This window comes from Trichogramma pretiosum, unplaced genomic scaffold (assembly GCF_000599845.2).
Source record: "Trichogramma pretiosum strain Unisexual culture from Peru unplaced genomic scaffold, Tpre_2.0 scaffold32, whole genome shotgun sequence".
Taxonomy (NCBI): Eukaryota; Metazoa; Arthropoda; class Insecta; order Hymenoptera; family Trichogrammatidae; genus Trichogramma; species Trichogramma pretiosum.
This window is the reverse complement of record NW_019641641.1, coordinates 1,886,991-1,904,511: the sequence shown is the minus strand read 5'-3', so window position 1 is coordinate 1,904,511 and position 17,521 is coordinate 1,886,991. Positions and strand designations below refer to the sequence as shown.

The following is a 17,521-nucleotide window of genomic DNA, read 5'->3' as shown; positions in this document are numbered from 1 at the left end:
CATTGTTAAAATTATGGTTATTTTGATTATTAAAACCCGGACCATTTAAGTTTTGAGACTGAGAAAAATTTTGATGCTGATATGCGCGATTGTATGAATTAAAGTTTCTTTTATTATGATTACGAGGAAAATTACCTCGGCCAAGAGCGCAACGACTGCCGGAGCCCGCGCGGCCATCGCCGCCGGTGGGAAACGCCGACATCTGGAGATTATCATTACAAGCGCCATCATTAATAGATGTGCGCGACCTTCTATCATTTAGCATGACCTGTGTGAGGGTGTCAATGGACTTCTGAAGCCCCGCAAGAATCGCGTTTTCTTGCGCTGAGGAAGTAAAACTATTCGGGCCAGCGTCAATTTTATGAATCGATGGAAACACCTTGTCCGCCCCCTGCAATCTATAATATATCTCGTCAGCGCGCTTGACATTGTCCCTCTCGTTTTCAATCGTTACTTCCGAGTCAAGGTGAACGGCAATGTGCGGTGGAAGCGTCAAGGACCACCATTTTAAAATCGCGTTTCTATTAAACAATTTATCACCCGATCCGACGAGAGAATCAAGGTAATCCGACGGCAGCTGATTTCGCGCGCCCAACGAGCCGTCGCGAAATCTTAGGAACCTGGTCTTTTCATGTTCGACATATTTCCTCAATAAGAGCGATCGAAGTGCCTCATATTTATTGTTGCTCGGCAGGCCACGCATCGAATCACCAAGCTCCGCGATAACATCGCTGCCCAAGGAAGCGAGTGTGTGAATAAATTTATCGTGATCAGAGAAAATGCCGCACGCGTTCAACTTTTGCTCGATAGTATCCAGCCAAAGCTCTGGCTGTTTTCTCCAAAAGGCCGCAAACGAAAACAATTTATTCGAGGTAAAAGATGAAGTAAGCGAGGGGAAAAAACTTGACCTGCTTGGGGGATTAAAATTATCTGAACCGGCCTGGCTCGACGGTCGATCGCGATTCTCCAACGGGTCGAAACTCGAAAGCGGCGGCAAAACCTGAGAGGTCTGCTGGGGTTGGCAGGCACCACCTTGAGGCAGGGCGGTAAAACCTCGATAAGACGAAGCTGGGGACAAGTCTTCAGGAGTAGAAGATTGTAAAGAGTTAACCTGCAAGGTTACTCGAGAGCAGCTCATGGGCTGCTGATTTACGCAATGAGTGTTAATTAAATCGATAAGGGTTGGTGCAGCTGCGCTGCTCACAGCAGCGACAACAGGGATCGCGGTGTCCATAATATGCGCCGACGCGGAATTAGCAGGGTCGATCTGCGGCGGGACCGAGGGCGCGTCTGGGGGAGTCATGTCACAGTCTGTTCAGTAAGAGGAAAGAACAAGGATTGAAGGTACAAAAAAATGATTATGAAGAAAACAGGTCTATTGTAATGATGAGGGAATAAAAGGGAAAGAGGGAAAAAATGATTTAAATGGATGCGGCCTGAAAACCAAGCGAAGCAAGGTCGCGCGCCGACAGGACGAAGCCTTCAGCGTATGAATTTTTGCAATGAGAAAAAAAGGAAAAATAAATGAATGAAATGAAAAATAATGATTCCTATCAATAAGTTCAAACCCAAATCTCGATCTTAAAATTAATTAACGACTTTGGTCGTACAGACGCTATTTACAATAGTTATAGCGTAACATACACTCCACCCAACACACATGCGACCGCACGGAACCGCAGGAACCGGCGTCGACTCACACTGCACGACGGTGACTCTACACTAATGAAAAGAACGCGTACAATGTATAAAAACGCAACGTCGAAACGCGATTCTGATAAGGCAGCATAAAAAATCAAAACTATACGGTAGAGAGAAAGCTACTCAATTAATTGCAAAGCTACGCTGACCTGTCGATTGAATAATTTAAGTTTAGCCACAGCTAAATGCTGGGTGTATAATCGCAAGGCAAAAATTCGGACCCACCCTACACGGCAAGTGTTTCTCTAAAACTTAGGCGTCGTTGATGTGCTTCTTGGTGAAAATATCAGCGCAATCAAAAATGCACGCGTGCACTACGCGCAAATCGCGCGCTGCGAAACACAAAATTAATCAACGCACGCTCAAGCGACTGCCGGTGTCTGCGCAGCGCTAACACGTAAAGAACGTGTAAGAAAAACACCTAAAATTTGCCGCGAGACGGGGGAACGAACAAGGGATGCGATGTATAAATTTGCTGCTAAATGCTAGCGATGATCGAGAGAGAGAGAAACAAAACTCTGCACAATATCCTCAGATAACTAGATCATACAGCAGTCTGTTTCGAAGTAAGTTTGTAGTGCGTAAGCTGCGCAACTACAAATTTCTATAAAAAGAAAATAATAGTTAATTGAATCGTGTAAATATGCCTGTAAATAGGGCGAATAACACCGAGAACGGCGTAAAAAAATGATCGAGCCTCTACAGGGAGTGATATGCACCCGCAATTCTCGAGCGAAGAGTACTGCTTCACTGCGAGGAAAAAAGTACAACACAGTCCGTTCAAGACTCGATGTTCGGCCGCGATAGCCCTGCTGCGTAGGCGAGAGTAAGGTGTGCCTCGTCAGCGATGAGCTGTGTGGGCCCAAAAATAAAAAAGGAAAAATATATGCGCCACGCGCGTAAAAATTACTAGTGCTAAATTAATTGAATACGCCGCGAGCGTGAAAGCTGCTTGGGCCGAATTACTTATATGTGCCGCGAGCGTGAAAGCTACTTGGGCGAATTTAATCTGCTTGAGAAAAATCTGTCTAATTTATGAAATATTCTTATGTATACTGGTATCGTGTTCGTCAAATATAATTACAGATAACAAAGACACGTATGTCGATAACATGTGCCACGAAGGGCAGAATTCAAAACAAAAATGGCAGGTTAGGCCAATAACAATGAATACGAAAAATAACAATCGGCGACAAAGGCCGTTATGATATTATAAATCAGAGTCGTATACGTCGAGAACGAACACAAAGGGGAATCTTTGTTTACTTCGCGCCGAACCTGTTGCAAGCAGATACGGCGACTTTGGAGCAAGTCAGCGCGCGCAAAATCACAACACTGGCCTGCGCATGCCAGCGATCAAATTCCACGAAGCGCTGCCCGATCACAATCGTTGCTTCGACGTTACGAAACGTAAACAAAGGTCTAACGAACTTTTTGAAATGTTCGAATTTTCTCGAATCTTAAAATCCGTTGCTATTTCGGAGAATTGAATCGCGTAATTATTTCGCGATGTTAATTTCGAAAAATTTAATGAGAAGTATCCTCTAATTTCAGCGATTGACAATGTTAAAATTAGCAAGTTACCGAAGCGAAACTCTGTGTGAATTGAAATTATGTACAGAGATAGCGGCTAAAACGAAACGAAAATACCCGAGCGGCACACGATGCGACGTGACCGAATAATAATTCGCGAGAACTCCGGATTTACAACGCGAAATCACCCGGACACGCACACATACACACTCTAAATATATGGACGACGTCGTCCACGAGGACTGTCGTCGGCGACACGCAAGACGCGTAAACCCGGACGTGTAACACGCAGGTGTTAGTTACGCATTACATGAAATTATCAACGCGCTCACGACTCCGAAGCTAGACTAACTCGGCGACAAAATCTCGACCCGAACTCAGGGCGTCAACAATGCAATGCAGTATCACGATCGCCACCGTCGAGAAGAAACTTGCCACCAAGATCAAAAAATATGAAAGGCAATAAAATTGAAAATTTCGGAGTCGTGATGCGTATCGTATCGATATTTTTAGTACGCAAAGTACGCGATGGTTGCAGCCGGGAAAATAATAAAATCTTACGGTCGCGCGAATGCTCTCCACTCCTCGTAGGTGTAGTCCTCGATGTTGGCCTGGTAAAGGTGCTCCATCCGGTCGCTGCTGCGCGATGCTGTGCAGATGCTGGTCGACGACGTCCTCTCGGAGCAAGCCGGACTGGTGTTGTCGTTGCCAGCGAAACTTCGACCCGCGCTGCTACCGGCACGATGACAAGATGGCCGCTGATGTAGCTGTAGCTGCTGCTGCTGCTGTGGTCGAAGTTGTGTCCGTTGGGAAGTCGTCCGCCTCGTCGCCAAGGCCTGCTGCAGAACGCAGAGCACAACTCGCAAAGATGTGGTGCGAGGAAAAGACACAGCGCCTGAACGGGAAAAAAAATTTAGGCCGCTGCGCCGAACAAGCCTCCGACCGAGCCCGCTCTTGCGAGATCTTCTCCTCTCGATGTCGCCCGTCAACTTGAAAAAGTAGCGATTTCTCACCCTCGGAGCTCGAAGACGACCTCGCGGATGTCGGCTGATCACCAGTGTGGAAGAGTACTCGATGAAATACCCCGGCTGACTCCAGCAGTTCCTGGGGGGCGACGAGTCCACACTCTCGTCGCAACGTTGCGTGTTCCGGTCGTCCGCGTGGCAGAGAGCGAACGAGCGAGAGAAATATTGGGCAGGAGAAAGAAAGAAAAACCCGAACGAACAACAAAGTACTGAGTGACTCGATTTATTGTTCGGCTGACGATGATACAATTGGAGCGAACGGGCAGAGAGAGACTAGGCCGTGCGCTCGCTTCAACGGTCGGATACTGTCTGGCCTCTCGCTGCGCGGCCCGACGCAGCGGCCCGGCAGCGAGAGGGGGTTCGCGCCGCGCGCGCCTACCGGCGCAGAGGCGAAGCATTATGACACGACGCCACAATTAGCACATTAGATAAGAAGTTGTTTGAACGCATGATGAAAGCTTCGTAACTTTGGGCTATTTTCTTATTTCATTGTACCAAGTACAGTTTATTTGAAACAGATTTTGCAATATTTGAATCCCAATTTCCAAAACTACGATAACAAATAAATCAACTTAACATTGTAGTCATTGAATTCGTTTATGAATACGAGAAACATATTGAAATATAAATAGAATTTATAATTTTATGATCTATACCATATTTATGTCTCTAATTAAATAATATTATTGTTGCAGTCATTCTATCCACCCTCGATTTCAAATATGGCTTCAGGCTGTGCAGCGCGGGGGAACCTGGTGTAAGTAAAATATTTAAATATCATAAATGACATCATATGTACAGAAAATCATCTATCCAAAAAATGTTCAACATTTTAATTTACTCAATTAAATTTTATATTAACTCATTCAAGTAAATTTCATTTTGAAAACGATACTTTTAATTGTTTTACAGTACTTGGACTTTGACAATTTGCCTGAAACCAACTTTTCGTGTCAGGGGAAGGTGATTGGAGGATATTATGCAGACGTTGAGGCAGGGTGCCAAATGTTCCACGTTTGTACCATCGGTCAAAAAGGTGAAAAGATCATTATTTCAAAATATATTATTTCTAGTGTATATTCTTATAGTTGGTGTATTTTAATTATTTGCCTTCAATTTTTTAAAACTCGCTTCCTAGTTTTTGCCAAAAAACGTGTGAAAGGGTTAAATCAAATTATAATAGTCTAATATTAGTCATGAAAGATCAATATTGAAGTTATTCATCCTAATTATTTTAAGCAGATCAAGGTCTTACGCTTTTTGTATTTTTTTCAGATGAAATAATGGATATAAAATTTCTCTGCTTAAATGGGACTGTTTTCGATCAAGAAACAAGAGTATGCGAAAGAGTAGATGAAGTCGATTGTAGCAAAAGTGAACGGTTTTATAATCTTAATCTTGAACTTTATGGAAATAATGCTGTGCCTTTAAGGTATTTTGATAATATATTTAAATTATTCAAGTTTTACATGACATTTTATTCCTGTTTACCCGTAAATTGTTCATCTAAAATTTTGAATCACATAATAGTATACTAACTAAAAAAAAATGTTATTTTTAAGCCTTCAAGAAGAAGAAGTTGAAGAGTCATCCGATTTTCAAGATGACAACCAACAAAATCATATGCCTCCTTCGTATTCAAGTACAACCACTACGACAACAACTACAACTCCAAGGCCTCCTCCACCGTCTACAACATCAGCAAATAGTCTTTACGATCCACAACAACTAAATGGTTTTGCTCAGCCTTATCAACCACGACCAAAATTCCCCAGTCAGTCAACTCAATCGAATCATTATGATGATAAAAATAATGGCTATCATCATCAATACATTTTCCATAACGATGAAAGAAGTAACAATAACAATCAGGCAACTTCCTTTCAATTATTTAGCAATCAAGGTGTTAGTTCGACAACTTCTAGCCCTCCTGTGCATCAGCAGGTATTTATTTGTTTAAAGCCATGAAAAAATGATTCTATTTTTTTAAATTTAAAGCGAAAATAATGTCATTACGTAATACCGTAGGTTCGATATAATTCTCCATCCAATTCTCAAGTAAATCATAATGAGCAATCAACATCAGAACCACTGCAATACCATGTGCAAACTACAGCATTGCCAATTCAAACGCTCGTGAATAATAACGCTAATAATCCATCTCAAATCAATCAAATTTTTCACAATCATGGTATAGCCAGTACGACTGAACACTACGATCCTCATAACAGTAATAATCATGACATCGATGATGATTATGAGGACAGTTTGGAGCAAGAAGAAGAAGACAGAACTGAAAGAAGACGCTTGGAGCCGTTGCAATCAACCAGTCAAGGAAAGGTATTCGATTCTTTGTGTTTAATTCTAACTTAATTAATTAACTACTAACTTCTCAAGTATATACTAACGAATCTAATACTATTGCAATTTTTCAAGGTTTCAAAGTTGATGATACCTTCGGTACAGCAACAAGAAAATCGTCCATCGAATGTTCATATGAATACACAGCCAAGTCCTCAGCAGCAACAAAAACAACAACAGCAACAACAGCAGCACCAGCACCAACAAAACCAGCAACAACAACATCAGCACAACCAGCAACAACAACAGCAGCATCAGCACCAGCATCAGCAACAGCAACAACAGCATCAACACCAGCAACAGCAACAGCAGCTTCAACGCCAGCATCAACAACAGCAACAGGAACAGCAACATCAGCATCAACAACAGCAACAGAGATTATCCGTCAACTATTTGCCGAGTTCAAATTCTCAACAGACGACGATAAGTGGATTTTACCCAACTCAACGATCAATATCAGGAAAATCACCAAAAGTGCAAAATCCAAACCAACAAGTAACACAACACATTCATATTCCACCATCACCATCCATACCTCAGTTAAAATCACATCAAATAACGATAAATCTTCCTCCACCTCCAGACATTCAACGGATTGTACAAAACCCATCACCCTTATTACCATCACAGTCGCGGGTAATTGTAACGGCGAAGGCAAGTGTTAGTGATGAGTCGGGTCGCCCTTTGAATACCAGCGAATTGATAACTCTACCTATACCTACAGTACCTTCAAACTACGACGATTATAAGGAAGGCGACGAATCATTCGATCCTTTTTATCGTGATGTGCCGAAAGTTCGTGATGATCGTCGCATATTGGTAAGTAGACGAGCTGAGCAAAATGAACGGCATTTTAGACAGAGACGCTCAATTGCTCGAACAGCTAAAGTTAATAATAACTCTTCAGATGAAGTTATCTTTAATGCAGAAATTCGAGATTTTACCGATCTCAAAGCTAATCTACCGATTATCAAAGCCATTTTGTTTGGAGAACCATTGCCCGAACAAGATCATGATGACGACCGGAAGAAAATTGATTCTGATTCAGAGTATTCTGATAAAAACTTGAATCATTCTAAACTCGAATATGATACTGAAGTCGATTACGATTTTGAAGATTCCGATCAGATCGGTGTTGATGAAACCGAAAAAGAATCTCAAAATAGTGATAACTCGGAAAATATCAAAGAAAACAAAAGACCAAGGTATCACACAATTCCTGAAACAACAACAACGACAGGGAGAATAGTAATTCCAAGTAGAATCCAAGGTGAAAATTTACGTTTTGTTACAAATCGACATAAGTATATTCAATTACCGAATGTGTCAACTAATCGTCCAGAATCCATGAATCCAGTAATTTTAAAACCTGAAAAAATAGATTCAAACCCAAAAGAAACAATTCAACTATATTTGCATTCAAAAAATCGTAATAATTCTTCAATGAATAGACACAGTTTTCAAATGAAAAAGGGCAATTCCACAAGCAGAACTAATGATATTAATAGCAAAGACCAGGTTAAGGAATTTGAATCGACAACTACGAAAACGACTTTCACAACAACCACTCAACAAGCATCAGAATATGAAGAAGATATCGTACAACCACATCAACCTAAAAAAAGTAGTCATAGCAGTAATTCAAGACCATTAAGGTATTATGATGATGATGAATACGATGTGAATGAAAGAACTGAATATAATCCCAGGTCGAGATCAAATAGATTAAGACAAAGATCAAAAGATAGACGTAATTATAGAAATGATTATGATGATGATCTGGATGAAAGGACAGGTTACGATGTTGATTACATGAGGCCTCGTCAAAGTCACTCTCGGAGACGTCCTCAAGATCGAAGAACAACGTACAGAAATTACCCACGGCAATACGAGTATGACGATGAAAATAATGAAGAAATCGATAAATCAAGACTACGTGTAAATGAAGATACTTCTGAAATTCGTGAAAATACCCGTTCATATCACAGAAATCATGCAGATGAGAGAAGAAGAAATCCAGCGCCAATTAACAGAAAAAATGGGCGAAAACGACCTATAGCTACAGATCATTCAGATCTTCTTAATAATACAAAGTCTTCCGGAACCGAAATTATCGAAGAGCTGTATACGACTGAATCAGTAGAAATTTCTCAGCCCACTGTGTCGAATAAAAATGGTAAAATATATATAAATCAGCGACGGCGAGGAAGTGAACCAAGAGATCGCATGAAAGAATATTATGATTATCCCAGAGAAAGGTACGTTCCAGACTTTACTGATCTCGAAGAAGATGAATACGCTGATTACGCTGATGAGCACGATCGAATAAGCAAATCTAGAATAAATAATCGAAAAAGTAGAAATAGATATGACGAAGATCGAGGAACTACTTCGAGAAAAAAATCATACAGGCGAGATGAAAATGATCGTTATGAAGATGAATCAGATGACAAGATTTCTTACGAAACCATAGATACAACGACAATGAAACTAGCAAAATCTGATATTGGATCAGAAGACGATACCACAGATTATACAGAAAATCCAACAGTATCCAAAGATTATGATGATTATGAGTTCAAGACGACCCCGAAATTTGACGATGAAAAAATTACTACGGAATCGCCTGTGACTTCAGGTATTTTAAAATACACCAATGAAATGCCTCGAGCTGAAATTAACGACGAAAAAGATGACATCGGCCTAAAAGATATCATAAATTCAAATCAAGAGGACTATGTAGATGATAACTATGAGCCCGAAAGTTATACTGAAAATCTTGCTAAAGATTCACCATCAGAAAAGCATGAAAAAGAAATAGAAAAAGCTAAAGCACAACCAAAAATCATAAGTAGAGAAAATGAAAATCGTTCTCCTATAAAATCAAACCAAGATAAAATCATACAACTCAGAACTACGACACAAAAAAGTAAAATTCAAGACCCTGAAGATATCATTAATGAAGAATATGACGATGATTATGAAGATAATTTAGAAACTACGATAAAACCAATCATTGAAGATGGAAATTCGAAGAAAATTCTGGCACATATTACAACAACGCCCTCGAGTTTCAAGTCTCCTGCTCCAGTCACGATGTTGACAACAATCAAATCTTTGACAACTTTGGAACCGCTCACATCTACATCACCATCAACTTCAACACCAAAACCCTCTACAACATCGACTTTGACTCCGATGACAATTTCAACCACTTCGGAATCTACAACAACAATTGTCTCAGAAATATCGTCGACAACTACCGATGCAACAAAAAGTTCAGCAAAATTATTAAATAGTCCAAGATATATTTCCACAACTACATCTACGGTTCCGACTAGCACATTATCAGCACGAAAATTGCAGTTTAATCCAACAAGAAGTACATCAAAATTATACAGATCAAAACCTACTATGAGATATTTCAAGCCAACTATTTCAAGAAAAAATTATACATTTAAGGCCCCTACAACACCAAAGGTAGTAGCATTAAGAAGACAATTATCAATAGGTTCTAAATCGACCAAAGCACCCGTTATAAGTGAGCTTCCGGGGAAATCATTGATCCGAAGATTACCTCTATTGTCTAGAACTACTACAACAACATCAAAAGCTATCACTATTGAAGAAGAAAGTATTATTTCAACTGAATACGAAGGCGAGGAGAATAAAAAAGGTTTCAAAAAATCAGGATCTTCCCCAGTTGTTCCTGGCATTCCTGCAATTCCAACAACTGTCAAAGAAGAAGACAGCGAACCGCACAGAAATTTTGTTCCAACACTGCCATCGAATCAATACCAAAATTTGACGCAATCAAGTAATGACAGTATTCAATCAAGTTCTATGCAGCAGAATTCGAATGCAAATGAATCAAACAACGTTCCTCAAGATGCAATCAACTCACAGCTTATCGAATCTACGGCGGCAAAACCAATTTTATCATCTTTAGGAACAAAAATACTTCAGACTAGTTCAACAACTCCAAGATCCTTCAGACGTCTCACTAGAAGAAGAAAAGTACCGAACAGAGCTCATGATCAAACTAGCAGTACAACTTCTAAGCCCTTGCCTGGTTTTAACTGTTTAGATAAAGAAATGTATCGATTTTATAAGGACGAAAGAGATTGCCGCTTGTTTCATTATTGTTCTCCCGGGTTTACACCCCAACAAGTCTTAGACTTTAGGTTTGTGTGTGAAGACGGCACTATATTCGATGAAGAACTCCAGAAGTGTCATCTTGATGTAAATAATCCTAAATGTATGAGGAGGGCATGGTAAATTCCCATAAAAAATTTGTATTATACCGATCAATGAATCTAGGTAATTATCTTAAAAAAAATTGAAATTAGTTTATATAATTGTTGTAATCTGTTATATAATTAATTTACCAAGATTCGAGAAATATTTGAGTAAGCTATATATTTATAATTTGTAAAGATATGTAAAATAAACACAAACTTGTCGTATTTTAGAAAATTGAAAGAGAGCATGTAGAAATATTTGATTTACTCTAAAAGTGTGCAACATAAATCGGATCTAATTTATATTGCTACTGTAAAGAGTCAAGTATTATGAATGTAATTTTTATTGTTAATTTGCCGTTGCTATGCAGCTTTGGGTATTTAGAAAAAATATACTGTATGCCTGTATCACTAACATTGATTTTGATAATTTGTGAATCCTGTTATATATTGTGTTCGCAGTATTGGAATACAATGAAATGCGTTATTAGTTTACGATTGCCATAATATTACTTTTAACTGTAGGATTCACTCTTATTAAAATTAATGCAATACCTCATAAAATGGGGATACTCATTGACATTATATTCAAGTTCTGAATTTGCATGAATGAATTTATTAATATTAAGTAGGAGTTTGAGAATTGATTACATTATTTTATTAAGTTTAAGTTGTGAACAAAATTTAGACATTCAATCATAAATATTATAAAAATTCTAACTAAACAAATTATTGATATAATAAGGTTCCTTCATCTTGCCTTAAAATAAGATTCATTATAATCGGTTTACTAGTATGTTACTATAGTTGAAATTGACCTCAAAAAGGAATGAAATAAATTAAGTAGTATAAAAAATTTACTGTAAAACCCAGAGCGAATGTGGAAGAAGTTCAGTTGTTTGTGTTACCAGTTAAAACTAGTTATTTTGAAGTCAGAAATTATTCATACATATTGTGTGGTAGAAACCTGTTTTTCAGAAAACATTTTCAAAAACTGTATCACGTATAATTGCTGTGTGGTTTTATTAACTATACAATTGTCATACAATATGGTTTTTTTTAATAATACAATTTTTGAAAATGTTTTTTGAAGTTCCTACTAAATATTTTTCTTAATAGCTATATGGTTGTCTAAGGAATAAGAACGTAAAGATAAGCATATAGCAGTTTCAAAAAATACTTATCCAGAAGTAATTTAAAAAAACATTTGTGAACATTTTCATTCATGCCTTGAGTTTGGTACATCTTTTGATTTTGTTTATATTTTTGAAAAAAGTTCTATAAACATAGTGGTAGAGTAATATTATAATTTTGAAAAACTATATGAAAAATATTGTTATGATATTGGCTATTAGGGTAATTAAATTTTAGTCAGACTTCAATTTAACTAACATAACTAAAATTTGTTAAAATATTCATTAACAATGCAATTGACAGGAAAATTCAAAACATCTCATGAAATATATGGGTGCGAATTGATCGTTCAATTTTCATTGATTTCTTTGATATGTGCCTAATAATATAAATATAATTATGAACAATAATTAGTAAATTACAATGTAAGTGTACTGCCTTTGTCAACTATAATACAATGGTTGACTCTTTGTATATAAATTTATCAATTGTATCATTATATTATTTATAATGGTTCAACTATTGTATAATTGTATTAAAACTCAATATATTAAATAATAATTGTATACAATATTTACAATATTAAAGTGCTTTTTTCATTGTCAATTACTCAATCCTTAATTAAAAGTAAACAAAAAATAATAATCTGGAATGGAATAAGTTAATTCTTACCTAAAAAGAATTTGATTGACATTTATAATTAATAATTATGAATGGGATTAAGTCTGCAGTTTCATGGTTTCTATTAAGTTTATGACTTAATGTCAACAAAAGTTTTCATTCTTGAAACACATCCCATTTCTCTTCGTTTTCCTGCACATGTAATACATGCTTTTTTATGCATCAAAAAAACTTATGAAATTGAACTAAAGATTACTGCATTCAACAATTTCATAATATTAGTCAGTTCACTGCTCACGTTTCGGCAGTGTGCTGACTGAACTGATACATACTGGACTGCTACTTATTGTAAGGTGTAAGGGTAGCGCCTAGCAGCATTCACACCTTTCTGTTACGAATTACGATATATATAGGCGCTTATTTCGCCGGTAGCGCGCGGTCTCAAATTGTAACCTCAAGACTGAAGTTGTAGTTTATATGTTTCAATTGTTTAAACAACTTCATTTGAATTGTCACGTACTCAAGAGTATTAGAGTCGTTAGTAAAGTAAAATATTCTTTCAATTATCAATCAGTTTTAAAGATGAGTTCAATAAAAATTGGTACACACAGTGGTACCTTCCATTGTGATGAAGTTCTTGCATGTTACATGTTGAAACTTCTTCCAGAATATAAGGATGCTACAATTATACGGTATAATAATTTTTTCTATTAAATTTAAGAAATTTCTAGATAACAATTGATTGCTCTATTCACAGAAGTCGGGATTTACCCGTATTAGATACCTGTGACATTGTTGTTGATGTTGGAGGAAAATATGATCCTAGTTCTCATCGATATGATCACCATATGAGGTAAAAATTTATCACAAATTTGATTGTTTACATCAGTTTATAAAAACTCAAGATTTATAATTTTTCAGAGAGTTTAATGAGTCATTCAGTACAGTTATGAATAAGCCTGGATATACTTCAACAATAAAATTAAGCAGTGCTGGTCTTGTATACTGCCATTTTGGTCAAAAAATATTAAAGCATTTACTTCCAGAAGTAGCTGACGATGACTTAGAAATAATTTTTAAAAGAATTTATGAAAGTTTGATTAAAGAAATTGATGGCATAGACAATGGCGTTCAAATGTTTGACGGTGAACCAAAGTAAATATTTCAGAGTCTACTTTGGCTACTTTATGCACAGGAATACAAGTTTTAATAAATTTATTTATAAATCAATTTTAAGGTACCGTATTGTAACAGACCTTGGTTCCCGAGTTTCAAGATTAAACAAACAATGGAATTCAATTAATATTGATGAAATGAATCAATTTCATAAAGCAATGGAATTGGTTGGAGAAGAATTTCAGCATTTTGTCAATTCTTCTGCTCGAATATGGTTGCCAGCTCGCACATTCGTTAAAGAAGCTATACAGAGACGTTTTGAGGTAAACTTTTATTAACAATAAATACAATTTTATTCTATTTTACTTTTTTTGTAAACAATCAAAAAAGTAATGAGATTTTTCAATTCTCTATAAAGTTTTTTCAATTAAATAATATATAATGTATTTGATAAAGATTAAGTTAGAATCTTTATATCATTAAATTATACTTAACATGTCTTCATTTTTATAGGTTGATGCTAGTGGAGAAATTATTGAATTTGAAAGAATGGTTCCTTGGAAAGAGCATCTTTTTGTAATTGAAAAGGAAATGGGATTGAACACTGATTCTAAACTTGGAATAAAGTTTGTCATATTCAAAGATAATAATTACAGAGTTCAGGCAGTGCCTGTAGAACTAGGAAGCTTTGAATGCAGGTATATATAAACTTCAATCATTATTTATCAAAAAGTATATAGTAAAAGCCACTGTGGAGTTTTAAAAAAAATTGATTTTTTTCAGAATATTTTTACATAAAGAATGGTTAGGTTTAAGAGATGAAGAATTGAGTGATGTAGCTAAAATCAAAGGCTGTGTTTTTGTTCATTCAACTGGATTTATTGGAGGAAATTTAACTCGAGAAGGAGCTTTAGAAATGGCTCGTAGATCTCTTGAGCAAAAACAATAAAATTTGAAATAATTTCTGTGATCGTAAAATTTGTTTTGCTCAAAATCCCATAAAAGATAAAAGATATTATAAAATCAGAATTTAATCGTATAGAAGTATTTTTCATTTCTATCCTTTGAATCAATTTTGTTAATGAGTGCGATATTATTCTAAAAGTTATGTGTTAATCATAAAGATTCTATGAAATTTTATAAATTAAAAATGTTTGTGAAAAAGATGCTCAAAGGTATATGTTCTGTTGGAGTATATTCAAATTTTTTTAGAGCACATTTTGAGTAAAATCCAATCGATTTTTGAATTTAGAATCGGCATAAATTCTAGTTTTGATTATTTCAGTCATCAGGTAGAATTCGTGAAGCAAGTTTAATAGTTTGTTACTGTATCTCAAAGAACATTTTATTTATAACTAATTGAGGAATCGAGGAATAATTAAAAAGTCCAACGAGGGAGCATATACAATCAAAAATTATATTGTTATATTCATTATATTTTCACAAAAATATTGGTAATGCTATACAAAACGAAAACAGACATTTTTGAAATTCAAGACGTAAAATCTATAACGATGTTTTGTACAAGCCGCGGACATACACATGAGTAATGCCAAACTGGATGTTCAAGACATAAATCTTTTGCAATTTACAACAAGAAAGTAATAAAAATACATAAAAAACACAGTGAAAATTCCTGTCACGACGGAGAGCGCAATATATAGAACCCCCCGGCCGTTGCAATATGATTTGTTTGCGGAAAATGTTTTATGCGTCCATTGTGAAAAAATAAGTTTGACTGGCGATTGTTTCACGTTCCATGATTGAAACACATCATAAAGTCGGAGGTGTCGTTAGTGTTATTTACTGGTGAGAAGCTGCGCGAGCGTATTCGGCGAAATGGGCGGCCTTGGCCTGGGCGACTTCGGGCGTGTCGACGACGTTTCCGTCGGGTCCGATGGGCGCCGTGTAGGGGTAGCCGTAAGCGTAGTACTGTCCGCTAATGGGAGCAGCGTACGGCTGCAAGAGTGCCTGCGAGAGCAAAAAATCATTTCATTGAATAAATCGTTTTTGTGACCCTGTTTGAATCTCCGAGCGCGATGAATATGGGAAATGGAATTTAGATCGTCGCTCGCTCGCTCGAGCTACTAGCTTACCCTTGAGTGGGCCGCGAAGTGGGCAGCTTTGGCTTGAGCAACCTCGGCGGTGTCGATGACGCGGCCGTCCGGTCCAAGCGGAGCTGGCTCGTAGTACGAGCCGTAGGGCGAGGAGTAGGCGAAGGCGCGCGGCGCTACGTAGGCCGCAGGATAGGCCAGGTGAGCCTGAGCCTGGAGCAGCAGCGGCGCCGTGCCCAGAGTGTTCCTGGCCGCCTCGTAATTGTAGCGGGCGATGTGAGCGGCTTTGGCCTGGGCGACTTCGGGGGTGTCCAGGGGAAGGACGGCACCGGCCATGCACTGCGCGGCCAACGCCAACAGTAGGAATGCAACCTGCTCGGGGCACGCAACGCGACCACAATGTTACATATCGTCTCTCTCGTCGTTTACATTAAAAATTTTCGCAATCCGATGACGACCGTATAGACTATCTGTACGGGAATTTACATTTCTTATCATATTTATATGTGTCGATTGCGATATTTTTTAATGCAAATTAAGTTTTTACTTCCACGCGGTAAATCATGACAATTTTTAAATAACTACATGTTACAACTTTAATATCTCGTTAATTTCTGTAATCTTCGTGTGTCTAAGTTTTTTCTAAATGAAAAAAAGTTGCTCGAACGCAAAAAAAATGTTTACATAAAGTATTGTGAAACTTTATCTACGAATGTTGTTAACATATTTTATACATTTGTTAAATGGACGTAAAAGTATACATAAAAATTAGATTGAAAAAGGATCGCCATGAAGTCAATTACAAAAAATTCTCAAATGAAAATAAAAATTTTTCGTATTATTTCAAGAAGTAAATTTTTTGACAATAGATATTGACACCATATTTCTTCTGTAACCAGTACTAATATTCATATGGGACTTTTCGAATGATGAAATATTTAATGAAAGAAAATAAAAATTTATTGGAAGAATTATCCGTTCAAAAGTTAAAAATTTTACGATTCATACTATAGTGCAAAAGAAAATTAATTACTAGTTACAAAATTAAAAATTAAAAAAACTATAAGTATCCCTGAAATTTTTAATCAAAAAGATTATAATTAAGCGTACGCTTTAAAAAACGAATTGCCGCGAGAAAATTAAAAGTTCTGAGTGTGAAAAACGTACCCAAGTTTTCATGTTGAAGGAATGTGTTGTGAGACTGGCGCGAATGCTCTAGTCGAGTAGAGAAATCCTCAGTGACGATCTGGACCGAAGGCAGGCGGCCTTATATAGGAGCTTCTGATCTGCTGGGAGTCGTTCAGAGGGAGTCGTCGAACTACCGCAGGCGTCGCGCGTCGTGCTCTACGAGAATTCGCAGCGCTGCAGGGGTAGGGATGCGTGTGTGTGTCTGGTGTCTTTACGTGCAGCCAAGAGCAGTAACTTTTAACACACGCCCCGCACTCTTTGACATTGACATTAGCGCGCGCATTGAGGCGCGCTCCGGCGAGGTCGCGCAGCTGCTGCTGCTGCTGCTGCATCGTCGTCGTCCTGCGGGGCTTGCGCACCGCAGTAAAAATCGACGAGTCTTGATCGACGCGCCTTAATGATTGCTGCATACGCGCAAACGATTACACACCGATTTTTCTCACATATCTCGTTCGAGCAGGTAGTAAGTTCCTCGTTTGCGAGAGGGGCCCTCCTTTGTTTGCTGGCCACGGCAAAAAAGCTCCTACGAGATGCACGCGAGGAGCTG

The 17,521-nt window shown here is 37.6% G+C and overlaps 3 protein-coding genes across 3 annotated transcripts; 2 read left to right on the top strand and 1 right to left on the bottom strand.

Annotated features, from left to right (window-relative positions):
- Window positions 1-4,923: 4,923 nt before the first annotated feature.
- Window positions 4,924-10,898, top strand: LOC106652389 (uncharacterized protein DDB_G0284459-like; the record flags this gene model as incomplete). The annotated part of the gene is given in 7 exon segments (XM_014371316.2): window positions 4,924-5,016; window positions 5,172-5,295; window positions 5,535-5,691; window positions 5,822-6,203; window positions 6,288-6,599; window positions 6,696-6,749; window positions 6,957-10,898. Coding segments are annotated over 7 exon segments (5,064 nt in total), but the record flags the coding sequence as incomplete, so codon positions are not given.
- Window positions 10,899-12,994: 2,096 nt separating this feature from the next.
- Window positions 12,995-14,816, top strand: LOC106652536 (UPF0160 protein MYG1, mitochondrial). The gene is made up of 6 exons (XM_014371542.2): window positions 12,995-13,308; window positions 13,374-13,469; window positions 13,538-13,771; window positions 13,854-14,055; window positions 14,246-14,430; window positions 14,516-14,816. The coding sequence occupies exons 1-6, from the start codon at window positions 13,094-13,096 to the stop codon at window positions 14,679-14,681; spliced, it is 1,098 nt and encodes a 365-aa protein (XP_014227028.1). The 5' UTR covers window positions 12,995-13,093; the 3' UTR covers window positions 14,682-14,816.
- Window positions 14,817-15,135: 319 nt separating this feature from the next.
- Window positions 15,136-17,069, bottom strand: LOC106652618 (cuticle protein 2-like). The gene is made up of 3 exons (XM_014371683.1): window positions 16,954-17,069; window positions 15,829-16,158; window positions 15,136-15,703 (listed from the first exon to the last, which is right to left on the bottom strand). The coding sequence occupies exons 1-3, from the start codon at window positions 16,963-16,965 to the stop codon at window positions 15,536-15,538; spliced, it is 510 nt and encodes a 169-aa protein (XP_014227169.1). The 5' UTR covers window positions 16,966-17,069; the 3' UTR covers window positions 15,136-15,535.
- Between the last annotated feature and the right edge of the window lie 452 nt (window positions 17,070-17,521).